Source organism: Mya arenaria, chromosome 5 (assembly GCF_026914265.1).
Source record: "Mya arenaria isolate MELC-2E11 chromosome 5, ASM2691426v1".
Classification (NCBI taxonomy): Eukaryota; Metazoa; Mollusca; class Bivalvia; order Myida; family Myidae; genus Mya; species Mya arenaria.
In genome coordinates, this window is record NC_069126.1 from 68,242,127 (window position 1) to 68,250,522 (window position 8,396).

The 8,396-nt window shown below is 34.3% G+C and overlaps 1 protein-coding gene across 2 annotated transcripts; it reads right to left on the bottom strand.

The window, feature by feature from the left end:
* Window positions 1-893: 893 nt before the first annotated feature.
* On the bottom strand, window positions 894-5,652 carry LOC128236046 (uncharacterized). 2 transcript variants are annotated; one of them, XM_052950866.1, is made up of 7 exons: window positions 5,565-5,652; window positions 5,101-5,430; window positions 4,662-4,970; window positions 3,917-4,210; window positions 3,575-3,706; window positions 2,021-2,118; window positions 894-1,394 (listed from the first exon to the last, which is right to left on the bottom strand). In XM_052950866.1, exons 1-7 carry the CDS (start codon window positions 5,593-5,595, stop codon window positions 1,224-1,226), a joined length of 1,365 nt encoding a protein of 454 aa, XP_052806826.1. In that variant the 5' UTR covers window positions 5,596-5,652; the 3' UTR covers window positions 894-1,223. The 2 variants fall into 2 exon arrangements, with proteins under 2 accessions (XP_052806826.1, XP_052806827.1); XM_052950867.1 differs by lacking the exon at window positions 2,021-2,118 and having other exon boundaries at window positions 1,240-1,394.
* Window positions 5,653-8,396: the final 2,744 nt, after the last annotated feature.

Genomic DNA, 8,396 nt, shown 5'->3' on the forward strand with positions numbered 1-8,396 from the left:
GCATTGACAGTGTTTGCAATTATCAATATGGTCATTAAATAGACCGATGACAACAATACCATTTTCAAGAGTAATAATGTATAAGATGCATTGTTTGTGAGTGTGGTTATACTCAATTGTTCCTGAGGCGACATGAATTCATTTGTTTAACCGATGCATAGTGCAAACTATTAATACTTCGACGTTACTGCAATTGTTAACTGTGGTGGTTTATCTTTGTTTCATTATAGGTATTAGGCAGTGCATTAAAGCAATATATATTTGGTTGACTTTGTTTCATTTGATCGCCTCTAGTTACCATCTGAAAGCGAAACCTGTATACGAAAAAGATAACATGTTTCTCACATGTATGTCATAAACGTAAGCTGGTTAAAAAAATAAACATGCATTTTACACCGAAACCTTCCAAACAACTTAAATAGGGATAGTTGTTTTAAACATGTCATAAATCTCATTTATGTGGGCTTCCTTAGATTGATTGTTACATATTTGATTTTATCGTTAACAAAAGAAGGATTCATAAGACACCACCACAATATATACGATATATAATATTTGACCTTTTCCGATGCTGGAGTAATTTAGATGTTTATATACACTTTCAAAACACAATGTTTCTTTTTGATAAAAAAACAGACTGATCAGATAACATTAAAGAAGGCAGGTGTGATGGTTCCTTTGTAAATTTAGCTGTTTAAAGTTTCTTTCCTTTTTGCGCCATCGAGGCGAAACACATAAGCGGGCGATTATAAGGAAAGCTATAACACAAACGCGCGATTTATTTCTTAACTTAAATATACCAAACCCCTCCGATAACATAACCAAAAGAAAACAAACAAGACGTTTGAAGACAAGATAGTAACATAAACTGATCAAACATAAATGATAAACTATTTATTTCTATTCTTTCGTTAGGATTTACCGCATCACATATTTCAAAACGTATTCAAATACATGTTCATGGTTTTGGGCTATATTTTTACAGCAAAATAATACCCACAATCAGCAAATACGTCAGGAAAGAAGCATTAATTGATAATTCACCAATAATTACAAATAACTAGTTTTGTTATGTGTGCGTTAAGAATTCCACAGCACTTATTGTCGTATTCAATTGAATACTCCTTATCTAAACATTTTTTGTGAACACTCTTAAGTAATATGTGTTGATCCTGACATATCAATGTATCCTATATCCACCGTTGGTGTGTCTGCATCATTATTCATATCTTGTAGAGGGACTTCGGAAGTATGTGGCTCGTCATTTGTACGCTGTCGACCTTTTTCAAATTAGTCAGCCTGATTGGCCCACTAGTTGCTTTTCTAGAGATTGGTGTCATATAATCTGTTGACTGTGCAGAAGCACTCATCTGTCGACTAAAGGTCATGGTACTCTGCAATAAGATATATATATATATAGAAATCAAGCAGCGCAATGCGTTACACAGCGAGCACGTTGGCAACTGAAGTCATTTAAAAGTAAATTAAAGTTATGACATCCACATTAACTGAAAATTAACTATACTCCAAGTGTGTTGATTGGACTCTAAAACAACTGGCCAATGGACTGAAGGGATTGCTAAGGTTTGCGTATTGACAAATATAAGAACGATATGGAATACGGCCCCTGGTGTTATTAATAAACTTAAAAATGAGTTTCATTTGAATACAAATACCACACAAATAACGTAAGAAGAAATGCAAATTAAAATGCAATTTGATTTAACTTTCTGAATGAATTCACTTTAGATTTAGCTAAGAATTTATTGCTTTTATACCAATTGTAAAGAAAGTTATATCACTTTATGCTAAGTAACTATCGTCGGCACGATGCTCTGCGAGAGAGTCGTCATGTTTTTTATGGGGGAATCCGGAGTACCCGGACAAAACCCACTGGTCCCGCTTGGTGACCACGAACCAATATTACATACACCCGGGCCATTAAGATTTGATGTTGTTAAACGAATACAAATGATATTAGTTTTTTTGTTAAACTTTCTAAGAAAAGAAATCCATATACTCCAATTGCGGTGTCTATGGGATCATCTATAGTTGAATACACTGGCTCATGTTTGTTCATATTAGACCTTGTCTTATCTCTGGCGCTCGTCTGGTAAACTATAACAATTGAAAAGTACAGTGTAGGGCACTCGCATCGCACCATTCTATATCAAAATTCTTACGACAAGTGTACGTTCGTTGACAATGGCACTTGACTCATATTCTAGTAAAAAAGTTTTAAAATAATGTTATAACATACACAATTTAATTGTTTTATCAAAACGTTGTCAATGATCAGAATCAATGAAGGCGGTTTTATGTATTGTGCTTACTAAGAAAGAATGTATATATAAGATCTGACACGAGTTGTCATTTAATACAAGATTTTATTAAACGAGTTCATGAATTTTTTTTAGTTTGCGAGCCTCTGGCGAGCTTTATAACACTTTTCATGGACGAGTTTAATAAAAAATCTTTTATAAAATGACAACAAATATCAGATTTTTTTTATCACATGCTTAAGACGGTGTTTTTATAACTAATTTAGTTCCACTTTCTGAACCCATTTTTGACAGCCAAAGTACACAGAGTGGAATGTCATCGATGCGCCATAATAATACGTCCAAATTAAAATGACAAAAATAGAAAGCAGTTAACAAGTTTTAATTCGGATAAAGCGCTTTACATGTCACAAATATAAAAATGTGTAGTGAAATATCTAACAACATGAATAACGAACAATTTTAACCAAAAAAACCAATAAGTACACAATTTGATAAAGTCACCCTGAGAGAGTACACGCATCTACGCGGTTTATGTGACCTTCATCGGTCTGTCAAGTGTTACTGTGCACGGACTTAAAAGTTATTCGCTATCGCTTTCTACGATGATTTTGCAGCGTTTTCGTAGTGTTCATGGAGTTTCACAAAATACAGATTCTATAATGCCTGGATGTTGATGTTGAAAACGTTCCACCAAGAATGTTTTCAGCGAACATGATATTCTAGCCGTCATGGAATGTGTAATTAGAATCTTGTGCTGCGGAATTTGTTTTTGTGTTTTTGGTAAACGACAGCTGATTAGACTGGCAAGCAAATGGCATTGATTGCATATTGCTTGTATTTGTCAAGATGAAGATGTTTGAAATATTCTCGTGTTGTTTGTCACTGATATGGCTGTAATTGTTGACTGACTGAATTCAGAATATTTCTGTGACTAGTGATCTGCATTATCTGGTTTGGCGGATCATTGTTATCAGAAAGTGTTTTTAACAAGATGCTTTATAGCACTATGATTCGTTAGCCATTTGTCTCCCGGAAGTCCTACAGCTTCATCATTGAGGTAAGTATTGGTTGGCGTTTAAACCATTTTAATGTTTTAAACAATGCAGAGGGATATCTAGGTCGCGTGTGGTTAGTCTAGCCAATATAATTGTCTGTTATGTTTTCTTACACATGCGTAAGAAAAAAATATTCGTTATGGGTATATTACACGAAAAACAAGGGAAGGCATGTGATAAAAATAGATAACAATAACGTTAGAGGTAAGAAAGTTCATCATTGCTTTGTTTTACCGTTATGTTGACGTCTTTTTCGTAGACAGCAAACAAGCGTTATTGTGGACATACTGATAAATGCCAAACTACCGGCGATAATTGGGAGCCAGAAGCTAACGAAAAGCGAGCTTTGTTCGTTAGTCGGCATACCTGAAATATCAACCGTTTTCCTGTTTTCATGACCACATAACAATTTATGTTTTACTCTTTAACTAAATATGTTTAAGTTTTATCTTCAGATTCGATTTATTATTACCATAACTAAAGGGATCCGAAGCATAAAATATACTCAGAAAATTAATAGTTCAAGAAAACTTAATCTGAAGTGAAAATTAGAACAAAGCCTAACTACGTACGTACAGCTCATAAGTATTGGCTTGCAAATAGACCTTCCAATATTGCTGTTCCCAATCCTTGATGTGCAACACATTTCTGTTCCATTCCATTCCTTAGAAGCAGTTTTAAGAGTTGCTTTGCTGGAGAAGGTGTTTTTTGAACGATCGTATTCATCTTGTTGTTGCACTTTTAATATCCTGTCGTTTACACGAATTTCAATCTTTTGAACCGGTCGAATATTATGCATTTCACAAGTTGCAGTTGAGTCATCGCCATAGAAACAACTTGGTTCTATCAATGCTGGACCCGTACCAAACTCTTCAAAACAATAAAATTACAATATTAAGTAACTATCAATTTTAATTATTCACCGGGCCCATCGTTTTATAACAGGTACTTTTAATCAATGCAAGTTTGTAATGTTTATTACCCTGAACACAATTAATTGAACGTTTTACTTGAAAACTCATAGTGGGCAGCCAACCAACTGTTTAAAAATATATATTATTAAGCTTTTAACGAACGCTAGAAAAATGCTTGTTGATAAATGAAACACATTTATTATTCAGAGTATGTATACAAAGATTGAAGGGAATTTAAAACAATAAAAAGAAATTAATAAACATTGAAGGCAGTGATTTAAAACTATTACAACAAACGTTGCGTACTATCCTGTGTCTAATGAGATGTTACGAGTAACATCGAATGAAATATGCAATTTTGCTACATAGATAACGCTTTTAGGTAAACGAAAAGGAAAAACCCTAACCTAAATAGCACAAATGTGCTGTAAACTCAACTGGAGCCTTATTGGCGCTGTATACAACTTTACAGGTTAAATTACTGCCAGCCATTTCCTTCTTAAGGCGTAGTCGGGTGTTGTCTAATTTGCGCAACTCTGGCTCTTTCCCATCAGCTAAAAGTGGTAATACCTTGCCTCCAACACTAAAGCTAACACTCACAGGATCTATTTCCGTATCTGTCTTGCAAAATATGTCGATACCAGCATCAGCGTAAACACATTTTGTCTTAAAAAAGTCTCCATACTGAGGCCCGACAACGACAGAGTTTTGTGGAACTACAAAATACCATATCATAATATAACAAACTACGGATGCAAATGAAATGTCAACATATAAGCTGAAATCGATTTGAAGTATTTATAATTTCATATGATTGACCAAGAGTAAGATATATATTCTTCATACCCTCTAAATCCAGCTCTATTATTTGTGATTTCATGGATGGGTTGTAGGCACATTCAGCGTAAAAGTCCGTGTTATTGTAAACATCCTTTGCATTAATGAGGGTAAAAAAGTAAGATCCTTTTTCTGAGAACTGAATACTGTCATTTTGACTGTTAGCGACCCTGAACTCAGCTGATCCTGGAAGAAGGTATTTCCATACGACGCCGCCCATCCACTCATCACGTGGCTCCATCTTCAGCGTCACCGGTCTGTTCACATACGATGGCTTGATCAAGGTAATTGTTCCATACTGATTATTCTTGGAGTAGCCAAGTGCGTTACAGTTTAACACTAAAATTGATGGAAAGAATGCACGAATGCTTTTTATAACGCACTTGTTCAGCTATTTATAAAACATAAGATTTCGATATTTTTAATTATTTTTGTTTTGATTATCTTGAAATACATAAGCAAAATAAACATACCGAAACACAGAAACACCATTAAGAGATGCATCGTAAGGCTTGGGTCTAGATATGTGAGACGCAAGATATAACCACTGAACTATGAAAGGAAATGTGTACGATCAGAGAACTGAAGAAGAATGGGCATATTGTTAAAACAGAAAACAATTGCTAAGGAAATGAAACATCTGATTCAGCATGGGAAATGTATCCGTTCACGCATTGTGGCTTCTATTCTTCATTCGTTAAATATTTCCTTGTGATAGTTAAGGTTTTCATAATTGTTAAATAATGTACGATGATTTGTCGTACTGGTGCCCCGTACAATGTTCAATGTGCAGTAAGTTAATTGTTGGTCCTTTGTATCTCTGTCAAAATACATGTAGATACTAACGATCTGGATAAAACTATACATAAAATAGTGTATATGACTGGGTCATAACTTCTGAACATTTCGACTGAATAAAATGGTGAAAGTTATATTTTCTTCCTTTGAGGATCTAGACAAATGAAAAAAGAAGATATTTATTGAAGTCGAATGAGTTGTCTTTTTTACGAAATATGAAGGCTTTAAAACATAGCTACATAGATAGACAACATGGTGGCTTTTCGGTATTTTATTTCATGAAGCAATTTATCAACAAATGATTTCTTTTATATTTTCAACGTGACTGTATGGAGGTACAGTCGAACCCCTTTGGCTCGAAGTCCCAGGGCGAATATATCTCGAGCCTCGGGGAATTTGAGCCAAGCGGAAATGCTTTCCTTCAGTATTATGAAATCGATACTTTTTATTCTGTTCGAGCCAACGATAATGTCGATCCAAGCGAGCTCGAGCCAACGGGGTTCGACTGTAGATTTTCATATGAAACATATTCATAAAACAACTTTGGCTTCTGGTAAACAAGAAACTATTACATAAACCTTACAACCTTGATCACTGCCGAAATATATCTTTTTATGAACTTATTTATCTGTTATCACAGGTGGCGCATTAAGCTTAAGAAATAGTATTGACTTCACCTTATTTACGATTGCATGTTTATTAGGAACTTCGAATATGAGTTTCAAAAAAGTTAACCGCTGTATCCGTTGATCGGAGCATTTCCGTTGTAGCCGTTTCAACTTTCGTCACTGGACGATCTCAGACTGATCTCAGTCAAACAAGGCTGTTTGGTTTTGTTGTTGTTTTCAAAATGGATTTTTAGCTAAGTGGAATTGATTTGTGTATTACGATAACTCATTGGTTTCTAGTCTAGAGTTTGACCCCTCACCTCTGAATAACCGGAAACTTCAGCCTATGCTTAATACAGCATGTTTTTAATGGTTCAATAGTCAGGAGTTCGACAAATGAAACATTTTTGTTGAAATCCCTCAAACATTTTAAAATGCAGATAATGCCAAACTTTATTATTGTATCATAATAAAACACAACAACAATATTCTTTATTATAACAATACATTGAAGACATAAACATCTTATAAGAATCCTTGTCTACGTTTTATTAGAAATTAATGAACAACCTATATTTGGTTTAAACATAATCTATTGAGCAAAAATAAACAAAATTTCAATATAAATACATAATCAAACTTAGGATTGGAGCGGAAGAAATAAACTAAAAGAATTCCGTTCCCATGAATTACGAAGACAATTGAACACATATTTATATATATTTTTACAATACATTTTGCATTATATTTAGAAGAGAGATTGGGCGATAGTTTTTGAACGGTTTGAAGGATCACCTTTTTTGAAGACAGCGCAGACACTTGAGCATTTCCTTTCTTGCTTTAGGCCAAACTGCTGTGACAAAGAATGAATTTTACGCCCTGAAGTATCCACTGTAATGTTAAGATTTAATTAACCTGTTACAATATTGCCATCAATACCGCTTTCACTCGACAAGCCTATTGAGTCTTAAATGATTTTATAGAACCTGTTACCCTTACTAGGATGGCGAAAGAAGACACAAACTAGAATACCTTTAGTTGTTCGTATCTTCATTTCCAACCAAAGACACTCTATAATTTTATTCCAAAGCATTTCTCTTTTTAAATTTGATACATTCGATATAAGCGGCAACTCGACCAATCGAATCTCCGCTGCGATCTCTACGGACCGGTCGGGAAATTCTAAGAATAAGAATTTATTCGTCTAAGATACAAGAAGCTAACCAAGTTTCCGAAAAGAAGTATATCAATAGAGATTAGCTCAGTTGTCAGTTAATCCAGTTTAGGTAGAAGACTATGAATATTTTAGGGTATAAGGGACAGTTAGTTGGAACTACATAATAAATTTAAAAGCTTAAGAGAACTTTAACCATGCAAACTGTGGCAGAATTGTGACCTAGGACCAGAATGTGGTTGATTATCATTGAACAATAAACAAGCAGTGTACAACCAAACTAGTATAACCGTGAAAATATAATGCCCGATAGATGCTTCGCAAAATAAGCATTTGGACCATACGTTTCACTTAAAGATAATACTTAGAGAGGTGAATGTTACTATATTTTACTATAATGAGTAGCTGCCATGACTATTCTGGACAAAACAAATGCGACGAAGAACATTGTCAATAAAAATGGGAATTGAACATAGAGACAGTTCCAAGGCATGACAATTATTGATGGTATATCACGAGCAGTCACAATATGCGCAATAGTAACAACCAGTAACTTTCCCTAGTTAAAATGCCTATCAAAACTATACTCTTTATATTCAACCGCACAAAAAAAGACATTATTCATCTTTTACCAACCTATTACACTGAAACGGGATCGAAAAAGGAATGAGAGAAGAGGAAACAGTTATATATGCAATTCAAAAGTAAGCATAGGGAAACGTTTT

Bases quoted from the DNA above. Each gene is read 5' to 3' on its own strand.
- LOC128236046 (XM_052950866.1), bottom strand. From the start codon at position 5,595: ATGCATCTCTTAATGGTGTTTCTGTGTTTCG. The intron at 2,119-3,574 runs GTAAAACAAAGC...CAATTGTTATAG, and splicing joins AAAAAGACGTCAACATAACG to TTTACCAGACGAGCGCCAGA. The intron at 1,395-2,020 runs GTATATGGATTT...ATCTTATTGCAG, and splicing joins CCATAGACACCGCAATTGGA to AGTACCATGACCTTTAGTCG.